Consider the following 21,720-nt stretch of genomic DNA (forward strand, 5'->3'; position numbering starts at 1 on the left):
CTTCACACCCTGACTATACCAGCTGCAAAAAAGGTCCCCTAATGCCGATTTTTGTTCCGGGGTATATGTTGGGGGGGCCCCCCAGGTTTATTTTGCCCTGGGGCCCCATTGTTGCTTAAACCGGCCCTGTTTAAAGGTTATGGTAAATAAAATTATACTCTATGCATCTGAAGTTTCACACAACACCAGCATAATTTCATAGATTAAATAATACTAGACCAGTAATAAGTATATCCTTTTATAATTCATTTTATTATGGTAAATAGCAGTGGCTTAGGATCAAGAGTTGCAGAAGTTGCGGGCAGAACTAGCCCCATGATCAGCTTTGTGCATACAGTGGAATGCGAAAATTAGGGCAACCCTGTTAATCGTCATGATTTTTCTGTATAAATTGTTGGTTGTTACGATAAAAAATGTCAGTTAAATATATCATATAGGAGACACACACAGTGATATTTGAGGAGTGAAATGAAGTTTATTGGATTTACAGAAAGTGTGCAATACTTGTTTTAACAAAATTAGGCAAGTGTATACATTTCGGGACCACAAAAAAGAAATATTTAGTAGATCCTCCTTTTGCAGAAATGACAGCCTCTAAACGCTTCTTGTAGGTTCCAATGAGAGTCTGGATTCCCGTTGAAGGTATTTTGGACCATTCCTCTTTACAAAACATCTCTAGTTCATTCAGGGTTAATGGCTTCTGAGCATGGACAGCTCTCTTTAACTCACACCACAGTTTTTCAATTATATTCAGGTCTGGGGACTGAGATCGCCATTCCAGAACATTGTAGTTGTTCCTCTGCATTAATGCCTTAGTGGATTTTGAGCAGTGTTTATGATCGTTGTCTTGTTGAAAGATCCAGCCCCGGCGCAGCTTCAACTTCAGCTTTGTCACTGAATCCTGGACATTGGTCTCCAGAATCTGCTGATACTGAGTGGAATGCATGCGTCCCTCAACTTTGACAAGATTTCCAGTCACTGCACTGGCCACAAAGCCCCACAGCATGATGGAACCACCACCATTTTTTACTGTAGGTAGCAGGTGTTTTTCTTGGATTGCTGTGTTCTTTTTCCTTCATGCATAATGCCTCTTGTTATGCCCAAATAACTCAATTTTAGTTTCATCACTCTCCAAAACCTTATTCCAAAATGAAGCTGGCTTGTTCAAATGTGCTTTAGCATACCTCAAGCGGCTCTGTTTTGCTGTGGGCGGAGAAAAGGCTTCCTCTGTATCACTCTCACATACAGCATCTCCTTGTGTAAAGTGCGCAGAATGGTTGAAGGATGCATAGTGACTCCATCTGCAGCAAGATGATGTTGTAAGTCTTTGGTGCTGGTCTATGGATTGACTCTGACTGTTCTCACCATTTGTCACTTCTGTCTATCCAAGATTTTTATTGGTTTGCTACTTCGATCCTTAAAGAGAACCCGAGGTGGGTTTGAAGAATATTATCTGCATACAGCGGCTGGATCTGCCTATACATCCCAGCCTCTGTTGCTATCCCAAACCCCCCTAAGGTCCCCCTGCACTCTGCAATCCCTCATAAATCACAGCCACGCTGCTGACAAACAGCTTGTCAGAGCTGGCTGTGTTTATCTCTATAGTGTCAGTCTGCTGCTCTCCCCGCCTCCTGCAGAACTCCAGTCCCCGCCTACATCCCTTCCGTCCCTGCTGATTGGAGGGAAGGGACGGGGGCAGGGACCGGAGCTATGCAGGAGGCGGGGGAGCAGCTGAGACTGACACTACTGATGTAAACACAGCCTCACAGCATGGCTGTGATTTATGAGGGATTGCAGAGTGCAGGGGGACCTTAGTGGGGTTTGGGATAGCAACAGAGGCTGGGCTGTATAGGCAGATCCAGCCTCTGTATGCAGATTACATTCTTTAAACACACCTCAGGTTCTCTTTAACTTGAACTGAGCCTGTGGTCTTCCATTTCCTCAATATGTTATTAAATGTGGAAACAGACAGCTGAAATCTCTGAGACAGCTTTCTGTATCCTTCTCTTAAACCATGATGGTGAACAATCTTTATCTTCAGGTCATTTGAGAGTTGTTTTGATTTTCAAGGGTTAAAAAGTAGTCTTATACGCCAGAATATACAGTATGTTGAATTCTTGAATCCTCTCCTCCAACGCTCTGCTTCCCCCTTGTGAGATCAACATCTGTGGTCATCATGACAACAGCCAGCAATCTCACTATAGGGTTACAGCGCCACCCAGAGGACAGAGGGAAAACTGCAGCGCTGAATCCCAGGAAGGTGAGTGAGTGCTGAGCTGCTGCAGATCTCCCTAGCAGCATGATTTTCTTCCGGTTTAGGGTCTAAAAACATGCAAAAGAATTAAAACGCTTTTGGACCCTAAAACCCGGAAAGAATTATACCAAGGGGGTTAATTTTTTGCTTTTTTTTCCGCTGCAGGGAAGAAAAAAACACCACTTGTTCTCACACATGGCGTTCCCAATTGCTGATAGTCAGCTGCTGTCAGCTGGCTTTCAGCCAAAACTGAGCTGACACTGCAGATTCCTCCACAGAAAAACACTGCCATTATCTGCAGACTCAAGTGTGACCCTTGCCTAACTGCTTTAACCCTTTAGCAGCCAATGTATTTAGAGGCTTGCAAGTGCTCCAGGCCAATTTACTTTAGCACATTTTTTTTAATTTCTTCTTTGTAAGATTTCCTAGCAGGGACGTAACAATAGACCCTGCAAGGGATGCAGCTGCAGGAGGGCCTAGAAGCCACGGGGGCCCCATCCTGAGATTCTGATAACTATGGGCAAGTAGAGAAATATATTTCTGCTGTCAGCGCAATTGTTCTAATGACTGCATCTGCTCAGCCACTGATAACAAATCATACAAAGTTTTGTAGACAGAGATTTGTAGACAGTCCCTATTCAGTGTGCAGGTCGAGAAGACCCAAAGTTTTGCAGGGGGACCCAGTGATTTCTAGTTACACCCCTGTTTCCTAGCTTCTAATTCATACTGCTGTAATGTGTATCTATGACCTCTTGTCACTAGGGGGCAGTGTGAGACAAAATAATAGAGGTCTTTCTGTATTTTATGTTAGCAGGGAAGAGATCAAAGCATTAGAAGCAGGGGCGTTGCTAGGATCCTAAGCGATCTGGGGCACTTTTCCAGCCTAAAAATGGGTGTGGCTGTGCACCGGAATTTGGGTGTGGTCATGGGTGGAGTCAAATGTACATGAACCTAACAGTGATCTGAGTAGGCAAATCACATAAATAGCAGTGTCACTTAAACATAACTAGGCAGAGTTACCTGGCTTGTCTGCTGGCTGGTCTGGCTTTCTGCTGGACGAGCTGTCCTGCTGCCAGTCCCCCCATAGCATTCCCTGACCTTCTAGTGGACCTCCTCCCATGCTCCCATGGACCTTCCATTAAGGCATCATAACTTCCAGCATGTCCCCATAGAAGAACCACAGCTCCCTGCATGCTCCATAAAGGCATCTGGGCACCTATCATGGCATCACAGCACCCAATATACCCACAGAGACACCATAGCACCCAGCATGACACCATAGCACCCAGCATGGCACCACAGCATACAGCAATGGGGGTATGGGGCATGATGGGTGCTGTAATGCCATTTTGGTGGCTGTGGTGCCATGCTGGGTGCTGTGTAGTGCCATGCTGGGTGCTGTGGTGCCTCTGTGGGGCATGATGGGTACTGTGTGGTGCCATTCTGGGTGCTGTGGTGTCTCTACTCTGCCTTAGGGACATCCGGGCACCCCAGAATAGATCAGGGGCACGTGCCACTGATCTTTGGGGCTGGCAACACCCCTGATTAGAAGAGAACTACAGCACAACGAGACCTGACGACTGAAGTCAAAAGCAGTGCACTTATCTCAAACTCTATTGAAGCTTCACAATAGTGAAAGTAGTGAAAGTAAGCAGTTAAAATTGGACAGAACCAACAGGTTTAGACTGATCCATCTCCTCATGGGGGGGGGGGGGGGGGGTTCCCAGGGTTTTCTTTGCTTTTAAAAGCAGTAGAGTGTTGTACCATGTTAGCCATCAGTAAAAGCAAGAATTGTTTAAGATGGTACCATTTATTGGCTAACTTAGAAGTTAGCCTATAAATGATATTATCCTAATTCAAAAATTCTTGCTTTTGTTTTCAAAAGCATTTCCTGAACAACAGTTGCTAAGTCTAACTGTCAAAACAGTAAAGATACCAGTCAGCCTACCTACTTACTTGTACACTATTTTGGCAGTTGGACTGATCAACTGCTGTTCAGAGAATGCTTTTGACATCAAAGAAAACTCTAAGAATTCCCTGTGAGGAGATGGGCTACTTCAAAACCTGTCAGTTCTGTCAGATTTTAACTGCTTACTTACTTTTTTTTTTGCTGTAGTGGTCCATTAAGTACCTTTAATTGTGCTGTTTGACTAAATTCCTTTAGATGCTTTGACTACCTTTCACTTTTTTATTAATCAAATAAGTGGCTTCAGCTTTACAATGTTTTGATTACAACAGGAGAAAAGCGCTATACACATATAAGCATATAAGCATTTCATTTCATCATATAGAATTTAAAAGAATAAAAAACATAAAATGAATTGCCATTTTACTTTGTACACAACTCCATTGAATGTTTTTTTATATCATAGTAGAAAGAATTGAAATGCATATTTTCAAGGGGCTAGCAGAGGAGTGTTGTATCATGGTAACCATCAGTAAAAGCAAGACGTTTTGAATCAGGATTATACCATTTATTGGCTAACTTAAAAAAAATAAATAAGAGTAAGCTTTCGACTATTCCACCTTCATCAGACTTAAAGAAAACCTGAACTGAAAATTAAAAGTCAAAATAAGCATACACAAGTCATACTTACTTTCCATGTAGTCTACTCCTCAGTGTCTTTCTCCTGTCCCGCGTCCTGTTTGTTCACTGTGATCAAGGAAATTTTCCGTCCTCCATTTTGAAAATGGCCATTACCCCATAACAGCTTTCTGGTCAGCACACAGTGAAACTGTAACATTGCCCACTTGAGCCATAGGGAAACCTGTACATTACCTGGTACATCAGTTTTCCTCTCAGCTATAACTGACAGCAACTGATATTTTACTGAGAGCAACTGATATATTTCAGATCTGACAAAATGGCGTCAGAACTGGAAGGGATCATTGTCAGAAGACATAACTGAGACTCTGCCTGGCACACAGGCATTGTACATTCAGAGTTTAAGAGTTAGCTGCATGCAGAATGGATGCAATTTTTCTAGGTTGAAAAAGAATTATGACATTAAATATCATCATCAACATCTTACTTATTTAAGAAATTGGTATCCTTGTTGAAAATTTTATCTACAGATTTGAACCAATGAATACATTTTGTCTTTGCTATTAATCTTTTTCTGTGATGTAAAGTCACCCTCCAGGGCGGTAACCCGAAGATTATTTAAAGTGAACCTCCAGACTAAAAATCTACTCAGAAGCACTGAAAAGGCTTGGTGTTTCTTTTAACAGTTTCACAGCATCAGAAATTTGTTTTTCTTACCTAAGCCTCAATTTTAGCTGCACAAAAGCTAAGCTCCGCCACATCAAAGAAATCTGCCCGGGCATTTTATGACTGATGCTGTGCAAAGCATGGTGGAATTTCTGATGTTGCTGTTCTCCTTCTGCTGTTTTGGCACAAATTCATTTTTTTTTATTTTGAATTTGAGATTTGAAGCCTAACGCGTGCAGCTGGGAGGGGTGATCAGGACACAGGATAGTTGGAACTGTCTCATGCTCCCTGTTACCTCCTTTCAGCCAAAAAGATGGCTGCCCCCATTAAATCACAAACATTTGCCTGTTCTTTTAAAACAGGGTGGGTAAGATATTATATTACCTATCTATTTTAATTAACATAACTAATGTAACTTAATGACAGTATGTTTGTTTAGGCTGAAGTTCCTCTTTAAACTGTGTCCATGGGGAAGAAAGTGTGTAGGGACTGGGAGATTAGATTTGGGATTGTTTCCAAGGGAGGAACCAATGCTATTGTCCAGTGTACTCTATAAAGCACTCTAGAATTTGATTGTGTTATAGAAATGAAGTACCTGGTCCATTTTGATAAGGAAACTGTCAATAAAGTGCCTGGGAGAGGCAGCATCCAGAGATTCTTGGCTGGTCTTCACCCTTTCAAATATAAATGCGGCCATTTCCTCTGAGTTATGAATTATTTTGTGATGAGGCCCTGGAATGTACTGCATGACTGTAGGAAGAATGCTGTACAGCTGGAAAGCAAGAAGAGATACCAGACAAAAAACCTCACATAAAAATATAAATATACAAAACCTGGAAAATGAATCACTGGCAGTGAATCACTAGCAATATAAAAACTCAGTCGCTGCATCAAAATAAATAGATGCTCTTGCAATTATTTAACTGTGGAGACATCAGGGGTAATAAGTGACGGGCACATTTTCATATGTACTGTATGTAAAGAAAGGCTGGCACATCTCTTATAATTCTTTATTGTTTCTTAGAAAAATAAAAAAATCAATGTTTCAAAACCACACAGGATCCCTTCCTCAAGGTAAAACTTGCTCAAGGCAACAATCTGTCTGCTGCATAAATCGCAGAATACATAAGTAGCTCGCACAGTGCACATTGTGGATGGTGAGTGCATAGAGGTGGTTTCACCCACAGCAGCTACTTATGTATTGTGCAATTTATGGGGCAGACAGACTGTTGCCTTGAGCAAGTTTTACCTTATGGAATGGATCCTGCGTGGTCCCGAAATGTTCGTTTTTAATTTTTCAATGAAACAATAAAGAATTATATGGTTGAGCCATCCTTTCTATGCATACATCTGCCAAGAGGTGTCAGCCTCTTTATCTGCTACAGCACTCTTTAATGAAGGTCTATTAGGGTTGATCTTATAGAGAGTGCGAGGCAATATTCCCAAAGCAAGACATTCTCGTATGTGTCATATAGTTCTAAGATGGTATAGTCTTCTTCATACAGGTGCTGCCTACAAGACCCAGGTCACGGTGCAAGGGGGTGCCCAGATAGCTCCTAATCTGTTAATGGCTTTTTCCTTCTATGGTGATTTTCTATGTTATCAAGCACTGGCAGTTATAATAATTAAACCGTTGGGATGCATTCAAGCAAGACCTCAAAACCTACCTCTTGAAGATGGCCTTCTCACCCTCTATCATGCAGCCTTTAGCAGGGTTCTCCATTCCCTAATGATTGTGCGCTCCTCCACCTCATACTTGAATTACTTGTCCTTCCCACTCAGCTCAAAATCAAATTAGTACCCACTTTGCCTTGTATAACTTTGTCGTATGTTTTATAACCTTGTTACATTTGTCAGTCTTTGTACCATTGTATGCATTTATTGTCCGGTGCTGTGTAATATGTTAGTGCTTTCTAAATACAATAATAATAATATTTATGCATGTACTATGTGGAAATGTATTAAATCAGTCTGTCTTGGTATGCCAAACATGGACCTATATGTGAATTGAAGTTAGCACACATATAGAAACATTTAAAAAAAGGCAGAATGTAAGAAGGTACCTCTGGGGAACAAAAAGTTGATACTGGCATCCCTGGAATTTTTTTTCTGGCCCCCATTTCTCACATGCTTAAAACAGGTCCCCTTTTCTTCCTCTGTGTTTCCCACTAAACTCTTCAGGCTTCCACCTCCTAGATGGTCGCCACTTTCTACCTCGTTCAGTCAACCCCACTATGTAATAGTAGTTGATGCTGCCTTGATTAACCGGGCAGCCACCAAATTACCAGTATGATGTCCGTAAATTGTAAGGACAGTCCTAACAGTTCTCTGGTACCAGTCAGTGGGTAGAATGGCAATTGGGATCTCAAATGGTAGATAAGTATATATTTTCATTCTGCTTGAAAATGGACAATAAACTCATATCTGTAGGGATGGGGTGTTTCAGCCTAAAATGTAATACTATGCATGTTTTGCTACAGTTTTAATAAATGGAGACCTTCTTGAAGATGCATGCATTTGACAACTATACAATTGCTAATACGCTAAGCTTTCAGCAACCACTGCTAAAACACAGTGTGACCAATGAGAGGATTGAGTACTTTTGCTGCTAAACCATTTCTTGCAAAATGGACATTTATAACTGTCCTGCTATTCTGCTAAAGTGCACTTCTACATGTGCCACAAGAGCATTCACGCTTGTGCATGTGCATTCCAACCCTTCAGCCCATGGCATGAAATGGTTAATTACATTCATTGTTAACAAGTCTAGGCAAGTTTTAACAGATCCCATACGTACTCCATCTTATGCCAGCTCCCATAACGAGGCCCAAGATTAGGAAGTATTGTTCAGTATCGGTTATATGTCTACCTCTTAAAATGTAAGTTTTCTGGTAAACAATAATCAACTCTGAGGGGTGAATCTCAAGAGGATTTCTTATCTAGAAGTCTAAATGCTTTACCTGTCCCCATGGAGAACTTGCAAGGCTAAACGATTCAGTCACAATCTCAAGGAGTCTGAAGAACCTCTCATCTCTGTACTCAAAACGATCTCCAAATATGAGAGAGCAGAGAACATTAGCGATGGAACTCATAAGTATATTGCTTGGATTCAAAGGAAGACCTGAAATGGCAATAAGTCTTTAGCAAACTTTCTGTAGATCACTTTACTTTCATTTTAAAGGACCTCTATAGTGAAAATGTTGACATTGTGCTATGCTTCTAGTCATTTATGTAAGTCCAGCAGAATAAAATCATCTGTTTTCTCTGGTTCAAATTAATGCTCTGAAATGTCTCGATATTTGACAGAACCTTATATTTTAGCAGGATTGCTGAAAGTGACCTGAATCTCCCTCCTCTCTTGGTCTCTGCCAGCTGATAACAGCTTTCATTGCATAACTGCAGAAACACACAGGTCAGTAGCTGTCTGCAAAAAGGAAACGCTCATAGGTGAGAGAAAGAGATCTTCAAGTGCAACTTGACAAATGAGAACTTGTCACAAATTGAAAACATATTTCTTATCATTTTTTGTCAAAAAATATGTACAGATTTAATGCTGTTAGCATGAATGAATGTTGCAGCAAGGTGGAAGAATGTTAACATTGTTATTATTATTTGATTTATATAGTGCCAACATCTATCTTAGCATTAAATACATAATACAACAACACACTATATGAAGAGCGTAGTTATACAAGCAGTTCAACACACTGTACAACCAGGAAATCCAGAGGCACAAGTACAAATACATACTATTGATGTGTAGTTCGAAAAAGATACTGGTACATGTTTATCTGATAAAAAACACTGAATAGGACTCGAGAGGGAGGCCACTGTCCTTGCGAGCTTACACTCTAGAGGATTGTTTAAGCCCCAGTTTAGTATCCCATTTTTAATACATAAAATATATAAATCATTTAATTTGTATTAATTAATTGATTACACAATGTTGGCTTTTACACGTCTGTGTAGTTTTTACAAAAAATATTTTAAAATGTCTTTTTGACATCATTCAATAGTCCCTTTTTGTCAGGAGTGCTGGATGTTTTCTTTTTCTGCAGTACTGGCCACAAAGAGTTCATATTTCAGCAGCAAAATACTTTAAACAATGCTTCACAAATCTATAATTTCTAATTAAAATAAATGAGAGGAATGTAAAATAAGAGAATTCTTTCTGGGATGGGCAGGCATGCTAATTCTCCCCTGGCACAATTATGTTGATTGCATCATCTAGAGTCTTAAAAGTCAATCATCATTTATCACTAGATCTTTATGCTGGGCATTGTTGTATGTGAATCAAGCTCACACTGCTTGTATAGTCATCTATATAGCTAAAAACGTCCAGTCAGAGTGCCTATGTTGACCCCTGTAGTATGAGTACGCTAAATATGTGAGAATTAAAATTGGATTAAGGAGCAATGGAATAGGTTTGTCTGGTAAATAATTTTTTGTTCACTTCCAAATTCTCTAGATCACATAATGACTGTTGGGAAATCTTTGTAGGCCCCTCCTCTCAGTTTATTGGACTTAATGGATCTGCTGCTAATATCTTAGAGCCACAGACCTCAGGACCCCTTCAGAGGTCTTAATGAACTTTAATAGAACACAGCTGGCTTGTTGGCACCAGGAAGCCCTGCACCATATTGGGCAAGTGGTGGTAATGTTTTGACTGATTAGTGTAATGATTAAAAACATTATTTCTGTGGTATGTTATTCGAAATCCATGAGACTTTACAGGTCGGGTAACATGGCGGCACACTTAAAACATAGCCTTAAAACAAATGTTTACACTATGTTTAAAATGAGTTTATAAGATTGTCAACATATTAAAATAAATCAACAATGATTGATGAAAACCAGTAAATGTTTCCTTATAGCTTAATGTATTATTCAATACTAACCTTTAAATGTCCTGATTTCTTCCACCAAATACAATGCTTCTTCTTGTATCTTCCCTTCAATACTCTTGCTTCCAAACCCAAAGCTTTTAAGGATCTTTATAGTGAAGGACCGCATGATTTTCCATCGTTCTCCATTGCTCAGACTAAGTCCTGTAGAGTAAAATTATAATACAGTACAGTACGTATTTATTATACACTACAAACAATGCTAAATAAAATTTTGCCTTCTTAAAACAAAACATTGCAACAACAACTTAGCTTTAGAGCGAGCCTAACAATTCGGCATTAGAGTGGACCTGAACTCAGAACTTCCTCTATGCTCTTAAAGTGAACCTAAAGTCAGGATGAAAAAAATGAGTTTAATTCACCTGGGGCTTCCCTCAGCCCCCTGAAGCTGATCGGTGCCCACGCTGACTCCATGAGATGTCCCTGGACCGGCCGGCGGCGACTTCCGGTTTCGCCATCACCGGCCGACAGGCTGGGAACGCGAGTGATTCTTCACGTTCCCAGCCAGAATATCGTCCCCTATGCTGCCATTGCAGCATAGGGAGGCCGCAATAGCAGCATAGGGGGCGCTATTCTGGCTGGGAACGTGAAGAATAACTCGCGTTCCCAGCCTGTCGGCCGGTGACGGCGAAACCGGAAGTCGCCGCCGGCCGGTCCAGGGACATCTGATGGAGTCAGCATGGGCACCGATCAGCTTCAGGGGGCTGAGGGAAGCCCCAGGTGAGTTAAACTCATTTTTTCATCCTGACTTTAGGTTCACTTTAAAGATATGTAACAGCATAATAATCTTTAAAATAAATATTTCTTTGTTACAGCTGACATTGTAGAAAAGAAATGAATCACCTCTCTATAAGTTGTTTGTTGATGTGCCTCGGTCAAGTCTGGCAGCACCCCAGAGCCAACTTGCGTAGAAAGGTATCAGACCAGCACCATCAAATAGTATCAATGCTCTTTTATTATGAAAGTTGCATTACAGCCATAAATGTGACATTTCAAAGCTCCAGCTTCTTTCTCAAGTTAGGCAAAATGTCAAGCACAATGTATACACACACACCAGCGCTTTATATACTCAGCATGCATAGGAAACAGCCAATAATGTGGGTACATGCCTCTTAACCTATCACTATGGTCCATGCCAAGCCGGACCTGATGGGGAACTACGCTGCTGCTATCATATTGGTCCTCACATAGAGGCCACTTCTCTCCAAGTACAAACTGAGTAGTTGGCGCAGAGGCAGCAACTTCTATGTATCGGCACTTCCCCTCTATCTGCACCATCCGCTCACCACTCGGCGAAGCTGACGGGAGACAGTATGGGGACACGTGGGTCGGCGTGACATAAGTCGTCAACACCATCCCACTTTTTCCGGCAACCAATGATGAGCGTGCCGAAAAGTCAGTGCTTCTCGTCATAGATGGAATGCAGGAGCTGCTTGCCTCTGTGGACTCCAATGTAAACAAAGTTGTGATACAAAGTTATGCATATTGTTAACATCACCTACATGAGAAGAGAAGAGGGGAAGGGCAAACGGGGCAGAAGGACATCAGAGCAAAGCTGTTACATATATCCTTAGAATGCACTCCAGAAATAAGAACTGTTGGATGCAAAAATTATTCAAAACACAAGATGAGTGCGAAACAGTATCCTAATATAAAACACTGTAGACACCAGGAACATAATCATAAATGTTGCCCAATTTATCAAATAAATGGAAGGAGATCCAGTTCCCGATTTAACCTTCCTGGCGGTAAGCCCGAGCTGAGCTCGGGCTATGCCGCCGGAAGGCACCGCTCAGGCCTCGCTGGGCCGATTTGCATAATTTTTTTTTGCTACACGTAGCTAGCATTTTGCTAGCTGCGTGTAAAATCCGATCGCCGCCACTACCCGCCGATCCGCCGCGCCGCAGCCGCCCCCACCCCCCCCAGCGGCTATCATGTAGCGAGACCTTGTCTCGCTACATGAAAAAAAAATGGCTTTGCTGCCCCCTGGCGGATTGTTATAAACTGCCAGGAGGGTTAAACCTCTAGGCTCCATAGTGTCAAGTAGTTTGATCCAATGAGCTTCCCTCCATAAAAGTCCCTTAAAACGGTCACCTCCTCTTCTAAGAGGTGGGACCTGTTCTATAATCATGAACCTGAGCTGACTAACATTGTGGTTGGCCTGGACAAAATGATAAGGTACAGTTTGATCAACTAACTTCTCACGGATGGCCTGTTTATGCGACAAAGGTCTTTTTTTTCATTTTCTGAGTGGTTTGTTCTATATACAAAAGCCCACATGGGCATTTCAATGCATATATCACATAAGTGGAGTCACATGTGTGACATCCTTTAATCTTAAATGTAGTTCCCCAGTATGAGTGAATGATTTCATCTCCTTTAATGACTGAATCCGCCCACAGCACAAACAGAGTCACTTGAGGTATGCTAAAGCACATTTAGACAAGCCAGCTTCATTTTGGAATAAGATGCTGTGGACTGATGAAACTAAAATTGAGTTATTTGGGCATAATAAGGGGCATTATGCATGGAGGAAAAAGAACACAGCATTCCAAGAAAAACACCTGCTACCTACAGTAAAATATGGTGGTGGTTCCATCATGCTGTGCGGCTGTGTGGCCAGTGCAGTGACTGGGAATCTTGTCAAAGTTGAGAGACACATAAATTCCACTCAGTATCAGCAGATTCTGAAGAACAATGTCCAGGAATCAGTGACAAAGCTGAAGCTGTGCCAGGGCTGGATCTTTCAACAAGACAATGACCCTAAACACTGCTCAAAATCCACTAAGGCATTCATGCAGTAGAACAAGTACAACATTATGGAATAGCCAGGGCCGGGCCGAGGCATAGACTGGAGAGGCTCCAGCCTCGGCGCAGTGTAGGAGGGGGCGCACAATTCATTCAGCTGTCATTCCTAATTGTGTATGATGCAGAAAGAAATAAGAAAAGGGGATACATAGCAGTGCCTGCAAGCCAGATAACTAGATATTAAGGTATTGGGGAGGTTGTGGGCCCTGTGGCCCTCTTAGTCTAATAGCAATCCGTGTGTGACAGCTGAGGTGGGAGGGATGCAGGGGCGCACTTTGGTGTCTCAGCCTTGGGTGCTGGAGGACCTTATCCCTGCTCTGGGAATAGCCATCTCAGCCCCAAGTCCTGAATATAATTGAAAATCTGTGGTGTGAGTTAAAGAGTCCATGCTCGGAAGCCATCAAACCTGAATGAACTAGAGATGTTTTGTAAAGAGGAATGGTCTAAAAGACGCTCATTGGAACCTACAGGAAGCGTTTAGAGGCTGTAATTTCTGCATAAGAAGGATCTACTAAATATTGATTTATATTTTTTGTGGTGCCCAAATTTATGCACCTGCCTAATTGTGTTTAAACAATTATTGCGCACTTTCTGTAAATTCAATAAACTTCTTCTCACTTTCACTTCTCAGATATCACTGTGTGTGTCGCCTATATGATATATTTAACTGACTTTTTTATCGCAACAACCAACGATTTATACAGGAAAATCATGACGATTAACAATGTTGCCCAAACATTCGCATCCCACTGTATATGTATGGTGTGTGTAATTTTACTATGTTGCCACTAGATGGCACTGAAAACAATATCCTGGTTTACAAGAAGTCTTCCCTTTTTTAACATTTAACATGTTTTTACTACTTCCAATATTATGAATGGACATGGCCCCTGATCTGAGTCATGTCCATTCATTTTAGGCATTGTGATCGGTTAAGGGAATGCTTTTTCCCCCTCACCAATCACATAGTTACATAGTTAATTTGGTTGAAAAAAGACATTCGTCCATCAAGTCCAACCAGAAAAAAATGAAAACTAAATAAAACACCATCCTGAACCTGCACATATCCCAGTTGATCCAGGAGAAGGCAAAAAAACTTACAAGGTCTGGACCAATTAGCCTTAAAAGGGAAAAATTCCTTCCCGACAGGTCTCCATGTCCTGACAGGTGGCGGGCACGCACAGGGCCATTTCTTGGGCAGTGCGGGCAAAGGGGCCGCACTGGGCGCAGACCAGCAAGTAGATGAAGGGGGGCGCAGGCAGAAGGACATTACCACTAGGGAGCTGGTGACGCGCGGTGCAGCCAAATGGAAGAAGAAAGAAGATTACCAGCGTGATCACCTTCCTTGACTCCTCCTAGGCTGCCTGCATCAGACTTCAAGTCATCATCATGTCACCACCACGTGATGACACCTGATGTCTTGTAGTGGTACTGCAGGCTGTGCGTGCGCGGCACCCATGGAGGAGTCAGCTTTCTGGGCTCTCCTCGCCTGGGTGTTTTCCAGCTTCCTCCTGGATGAGCGGCTGGTCACTAGAAAGTAGGCAGATCTACTTGTAACCTGTGGCTGTGTTTCTGTTCCTAAAGAGCAAGGGTTCCCGAGTCCACTGGGTGGGGGGGAAGGGGGCGCAATTTTTACACCCTCACCCTGGGTGCAATTTAGCCTAGAAACTGCCCTGGGCACGCACATGCACGGTGGCGGTGGGGGTGAGCGATGCATTAAAATGGTTTGGAGCCGTTAAGAGGCTGCAGCAGGATGTTGTAATGCGTCGGCTTGCTGCTAAGTGGTTGAAAACTACAGTAAGTGCTTTAGGCAGTGAGGTTTTTTTGGAAGTATTTGCTTACTTAAAAATGTTAAGTGTGTGGGTGCTTCATAAACAACCGAATTAACCATAATATTGTGATAGACCCTTTAATGTTTTCTTGTAAGTTACTGTAAGTAGTTGTTCTTCTCACCATAACCCTGGGTGAATTTCTCAAGGGTAGGTAAAGATCCACGGGCACCAAACTCTTCTGCTTGATTAACTAGAGCTTCCTTTACAGCTCCATACCCACAGATGACAACCACTGGGCGGGAGCCAAAGTACAAGGTGTAGACTGGACCATACTGCTTCCATAGCTGCAATATGAAAAACCCAGTGAGAATCTCCCTTTTCCAGTTCATGGCCTATTCAAAGAAACATAAATCACCTTTATCTGAGCATTTCCTTTTTTTATTCTAGAAATATCGTGTACATATAATAAAGTCTCTGGTTAAAAAGGGTGTCAGATATAAACGATATTGACATTATCGATTAGCAAAATGGGCTGCAGGATATGCCATAAAATACAGTTTATAATACCTATACTGTATTATTCCCCACTGTAACCTCTATTTTTACATCTACTAAAATGATCACCAGTAAAACGTATGAAATATTGTTTGATATACCGATATTCTACAACTTCATTTATATAGTAAAATATCTTTAATACTTAGCAATATTTTACTATAACCTAAAATTTCCCTATTCTCACACAGAACCACCCCCTGGTAGTGTCCAACCCTAAGACCCCCTTGGTGGTTCCTAACCCTAATATTCCCCTGTTGGTGCCTAACCCTAAGGTAGTGCCTAACCCTAAGACTCCCCTGGTGGTGCCTAACCCTAAGACTCGCCTGATGGTGCCTAACCATAGTGCCCTTCAGAGGGTGCCTAACCTTAATCTCACATAATCCCACATTTGTTTGTGTAATTTAAATTAATATACAGTATGATTGTTTGCAGTTTAATATAACATAGAATAACAAAAATGATAGTTGAGGATTCAAAGCTTAAAAATCAGCCCCCGTTTGTAGGGGCGTGTGCACTGGGATGGGGGCGCCATGATGGAGGGGGAGCCGCAGCTGCATGGAGGGTGGTCAGACTTCTCCCTCCCTTCCTTCCTTCCCCTGTACTGGGGGCAATTATACTGGGGCACCTATGCCTGGCTACCTATACTGGGGGGGACCTATAGCTGGCTAGTAGCTACCTATACTGGGGCACCTATGCCTGGCTATCTGTACTGGGGGGACCTATAGCTGGCTACCCATACTTAGTGCAACTAGACCTGGCTAACCTATACTGCGGGCACCTATACTTGGCTCCACGGGTGGGGGGGTTGCACAATTTTTACACCCTCGCCCTGGGTGCATTTTAGCCTAGAGACCGCACTGTTAAAAATACACTTTTTTTATTAATATGCTACGTAAGTAAGTACGTTTTTTAAAAACAATAATTTGTAACATACTGTAGGTGAGAATCAAGGAAGCTGCTCGTTGTGGTGCAACAGTTGACATGTAAAGATTTTTTTCCTGAGAAAGCATAGGGAACAGTTTTAGAAACAATTATACAGTTAAAGTTTTAGAAATGATAATTGTACAACTAATGGGATGCTGTAATCAATACATTTAGTATGGAAATGAAAGGTAAAGATAACAAGTGATGTAGTTGTATTATATTTTCGCAGTGCCCTTTTTATACACTTGCCACCTATAGAGAAAAGATTTGCATTTATGTCAATGGGGCACCCTTTTTAATTGGCACCATTATTACGGTTACCGGATACAGTATATCATCTCTAATTCTAGTGTTTCCTCATTTTAGACAGGTTAAGAGAAAGTCCAAAGAAATATATACAGTATGTGGTTAGGCATAGATAGTTCAGTCACTGACTCCAGGCATCAGTCTAGCCTAAACTTGGACATCTCCAGGTTTGAAAAACTTAATCTCATAATCTCATCATTGGTCAATGAAAGCTGTTGTGGAAATTTTAATTTTACACATACATACGAGCATAGCATTAATAATCATCTCAGCTCAAATTTCTATAGGGTATATGTAAAAGTTTACACCGAAAGGAAAGAACCAAGTACCCTCTAAAGAAATTGGTCTGGAAATATATATAACAAATTATACAAATGCACATGTCATCCAGAAAAGTATCAAAAAGTTGAGTTGTGGACTGCGGCACACATCCCGGTTTTTCTGGGTGTGGGCTACAGCCCACAAGTCCAGTGGAGTGTGTCTGCGTATATTTGTATTTATATTTATTACACATTTTTTGATGAATTGTTTGACAAACAGTCACTAAATTTAATTTTATTGGCATTGAGTTGCCCTTATATTCACTTTAGCACTGTCTATACTTGATGCCTGATAGGGAGCAAAAATAATCTTTGTTGAATATACCTCATTTTGGACTGGCGATCCGCATATTGTGTGATTATATGGTTTTTTTTTATGGATTTTAATTGTATGTGTTTTTTGGTGGTTTAATAAAGTTTTTGATACTTTTCTGGATGATATGTGCATTTGTATCATTTGTTATATATATTTCCAGACCAATTTCTTTAGAGGGTACTTGGTTCTTTCCTTTCGGTGGAAATTTTAATTGTTTAACCACCTCACAACTGAGGGGTTTTACCCCTTGAGCACCAAAGCAATTTTCACCTTTCAGCGCTCCTTCCATTCATTTGTCTATAACTTTATAATTACTTATCACAATGAAATTAACTATATCTTGTTCTTTTTGCCACCAATTAGGCTTTCTTTAGGTGGGACATTATGCCAAGAATTATTTTATTCTAAATGTGTTTTAATGGGAAAATAGGAAAAAATGTGGAAAAAATGTATTATTTTTCAGTTTTCGGCCTTTATAGTTTTTAAATAATGCATGCTACTGTAGTTAAAACCCATGAAATGTATTTGCTCTTTGGCCCGGTTATAAAACCGTTTAAATTATGTCCCTATCTCAATGTTTGGCACCAATATTTTATTTGGAAATAAAGGTGCATTTTTTTCAGTTTAGCGTCCATTTGTAAATTTTGTTCTGCTATACATATATATCTGTTTCACTTAAACACTTTTTTATACTTACTAAGTTCACGTTATGATATAATGTAATGAATGTCATTGTTTTGTCCCAACTTATATCCGAACAATGAAATTAACATTATTTGAAAGAGAAGATATAAGGCTGAAAGTAAAGGTGTTCATTGTTGGAAAAAGTCTACCATAAGTGGTGTTGAAGCATCCGACCTCTGTTTAGAGATATTGGCCCTTATTTAATTCACTTTTTCTACTAAGTGTTTTCCTTGGAGATAAGTTTTCATCTCCTCTTTAAAATGACTTTTCAGCACTCTGTATTTGAAAAAGTATCAAAAAGTGGCTAAAATATATCTGATAAAATACTTCTGAGTATTTTCTTGCTTGCTAGTGGCTTAAAAGGTATTTTATGAAATGGTGTAAACATATCACCTAGGGGAAAACTCAGGAGAAACAGTGACTTGAATGAGGCCCACTGCCAGAAGATTCCAGTAAACTTCCAGAAAAAAAAAAAAACAGGAAATGCTGAAATATTCTATGGTAGTTTAAGACACCAAGATGAGGTGATATAGTGAAAATAGGGTAATCATAAACCCGTGTTGCTCCAATACAACCACTGTCAGCATGTGTGGGAATTATGTGTCACCATTTAGGTACGTGGATTCCTCTTTGGTCTGGTCACTTTCCAGAAACAGATATTAATGGTCAAACTATATGAATAGTAAACTATAAAATACTGATCCCCCAAATGAGGTGATGAAATGAATACAAAACTAGGAAGCATACAATATCCTATAAAATAGTTAATACCTCCCAAAAAGTCACACCTGATTAGTTATTAAATGATGATTATGATTGTAAAACTAGTCAATAAACATCACCATTTGGTGAACAACCAGGTGTGATCTAGTTTGTACCATCTCAGTTAATCTCTGTTGTTGTTGCTCAAGCTTGACATACATGGTAACTTTCACACCTCTAACTAAGATACATTAGACAATTTGGTATCTGGTGTCAATGACTAATTTATCCATACGAATAGGAATTATTGTATTTTGGACACCAGGATTTGGGGTGCAACTTTTTATATGGGGCAGAAAGAAAAAGAACAAGTGAAATATTGCTATTTTCCCCTGATAATACTCAGGTTTGCTGTGTATTGTTGCAACCAGGGTCGTAGCTACAAATCATGGGCCCAACCAGCAAAACTTTGATGCCCCCCCCCCATGTCCACACCTTTTCTCTTGCCTACCCCTAGTGACCCTCACAGCCTGGGGACTCACCTTGCAAGGGTCATAAAGCCATCAAGTGTGGCCATCAACATCTTTACACCCATAACAAGTGTAGCCACAAAAACACCTGATCTGAAGCATAAACCCCTTTTTCAGAGGGAGTCAAATAATAGTTGAGGTGCCCTTACAGCCTCTGCCCCCCCCCCCCCCCCTGCTGTTGCAGTGGTTGCTCCCCTGTAGTTACGCCTCTGGATGCAACAGATCTACATTTTGATACTACAATCCAGACCCGCTCAATATATAGTGTACAATAACCTTTTTTCACATGTAGTTCTATGGAAATGATAAGATACCAACCTTCATTAGAGACGACACCAGCTCTCCTTGCTTGATATGAAGCAAAGTTCCAAAAAGAGGCAGTGGTGTAGGACCCGGAGGGAGGTCACATCTTCTATACATTTTGTCCCAAGTTGAATAAATGAAGAAGCAGGAGGCGACAATACTTATTACTGTTAACAGGCCAGTGAGGTCCATCTTGGTACATTCAGTGAAAACTTTGCTCATCGGATTATATATAATTATATTCATATGGGAGGAGCTAGCTTCAGAAAACTCCCAATAAATACATTTCGAAAGGTACGATGCAAGTAAATTCTTGTTATTCTGTTAATCTGCTTTAACACCTTATTGTGTTAATTAAATTCTAATTAGGCTTTTAATGTGAAGCAGTTTCCAAGCTCAATGCATAGCTATTAGCATAGAAAATCATTATTGCCTAATGAGCTTAAAGTCATTTGTCTGCTTGCGCATTCCAAAAGAAAATAACTGTAAATTAAAGTATGATTGTAAAATGCAAAATAACACAGTGTACTACAGCAACTGCAATGGCATATATTTCCATGCTAGCTGGCCAATAACATTTTACTCTAGTAACATACCATTACAACAAAAGTGATTTAGTGAAGAGTTCCTCATTAAGACTATTGAATCATTTCTTGTCAACTGCTTGCTGTCTGATTTCCAAACATTGGAAGGATCCTCCCACTATTTCAGAATTTCATGGAAGATTAAAATATGTATACAACTTGAATTTCTAACAGCGAGACTGCAGGATAAAATGCATATTTTTAATAAGGTCTGGAATGAAGTCTCTCTCTGAGATATAAGCCTTATTGGTCCAACCTAACCTTGTATTTCTTAGGGAGCTCCGTCCATGGTTGACTTTTCTACACTCTTCCTACCTCTTTTCCTCTTCTTTTCTTTATCTATCTATCTCTTCGTCTCTCCCTCTATCTTCTCTCGTTTCTTGCTTTCCGTGTATGTTCTGTGGGTTGAGTGACTTATATGACCCCCCCCCCCTTCACAATGACAAATTAGATCAAGATTTTTGGCTATATAAGATTCTCATTCAGTTTCTTTTTTTTTATGCTCACTACATATTATTAGATTACCATCCATTAATCTCTAAATATGTGACTCTGTAAGTGAGACCTATACATCTATAATGTTACTTTTACTTACATGCCTATTGACTGCGGATGTGTATTTCCTGAATCTTAATAAAAATGTAACTAAAAAAAAGTGATTTAGTAATTTAACATTATAAACCTATTTAGGTTGGTAGGCTCTGGCCCCTTTAGGAACCAGAGCCTTTTTTTCAGTTTGCTGTGTTGTTCTGACAAGCATATGCGCTACCTTAGGCCACTTCCCTTTGTCCTAAGAACAAATTGCACTCCTACTAGGTATCCTAAAACATACAGCCTCTATATATTTGTTGTATAAAACCCTTCCTCTTGTGTCGTCCCCCCCCCCCCCTATTCCCTTTAGATTGAAGCTCTCTCTCCCTTTTGTGTCTTGAAAATTATTATACATTTTATTTAGAATGTTACTTTTATAGCTGTCATTACCAATTCTGTATTTTGTATACTGTATTTTGTATCATTTTTGTATTTTGTTACTAATTATGTATCTTGTATATTGGTGTACACTATTGTCTGTATTATGTACCCTGTGTTCGTTTCTTACTTTTTACAGCGCCACGGAATATGTTGGCGCTTTATAAATCAATAGTAATAATAATAATAATTGTGATTGGCTCACAATGATCACCTGGTAATGAGGCTATGAAACTGGCTCCTGACCAATAGGAGGAAGTTTGGCACATGACAACTGAGTCTGCGGCGGGCATGGATTGGCTAGGGACCATGGAAAGCCACAGCATAGAATCTATGTCACATCAGAGTTGGAGAGCTGCAGATGCAACATAGATTCTAACTATCGTGGTTCAGAGTCGGTTAAAAAAATAACAATTAAAAAAAATATTACCATTTCAATTTTCAGTCAGTAAAGAATTAAAGAATTAAAACTGACATTACAGAGGAACTTTAGTCTAAATAAACATACTGTCATTAAGTTACAAATAGATAAGTAATATAATCTCTTAACAACCCTGTTTTAAAAGAGCAGGCAA

General features: G+C 40.5%; 1 protein-coding gene across 1 annotated transcript in view; it reads right to left on the minus strand.

Annotated features, from left to right (window-relative positions):
• The window catches only part of LOC137529002 (cytochrome P450 2G1-like), a 34,251-nt gene extending 14,467 nt beyond the window's left edge, over positions 1 to 19,784 (minus strand). Inside the window, exons 1-5 of the mRNA XM_068250860.1 lie at positions 19,608 to 19,784; positions 15,131 to 15,293; positions 10,364 to 10,513; positions 8,426 to 8,586; positions 6,061 to 6,237 (exon numbers count right to left, since the gene is read on the minus strand). Coding sequence (XP_068106961.1) covers positions 6,061 to 6,237; positions 8,426 to 8,586; positions 10,364 to 10,513; positions 15,131 to 15,293; positions 19,608 to 19,784 — 828 coding nt within the window. The remainder of the gene's footprint in view (positions 1 to 6,060; positions 6,238 to 8,425; positions 8,587 to 10,363; positions 10,514 to 15,130; positions 15,294 to 19,607) is intronic.
• Between the last annotated feature and the right edge of the window lie 1,936 nt (positions 19,785 to 21,720).

The sequence above is a fragment of the Hyperolius riggenbachi genome, chromosome 8, assembly GCF_040937935.1.
Source record: "Hyperolius riggenbachi isolate aHypRig1 chromosome 8, aHypRig1.pri, whole genome shotgun sequence".
In the NCBI taxonomy this organism is placed as follows: domain Eukaryota; kingdom Metazoa; phylum Chordata; class Amphibia; order Anura; family Hyperoliidae; genus Hyperolius; species Hyperolius riggenbachi.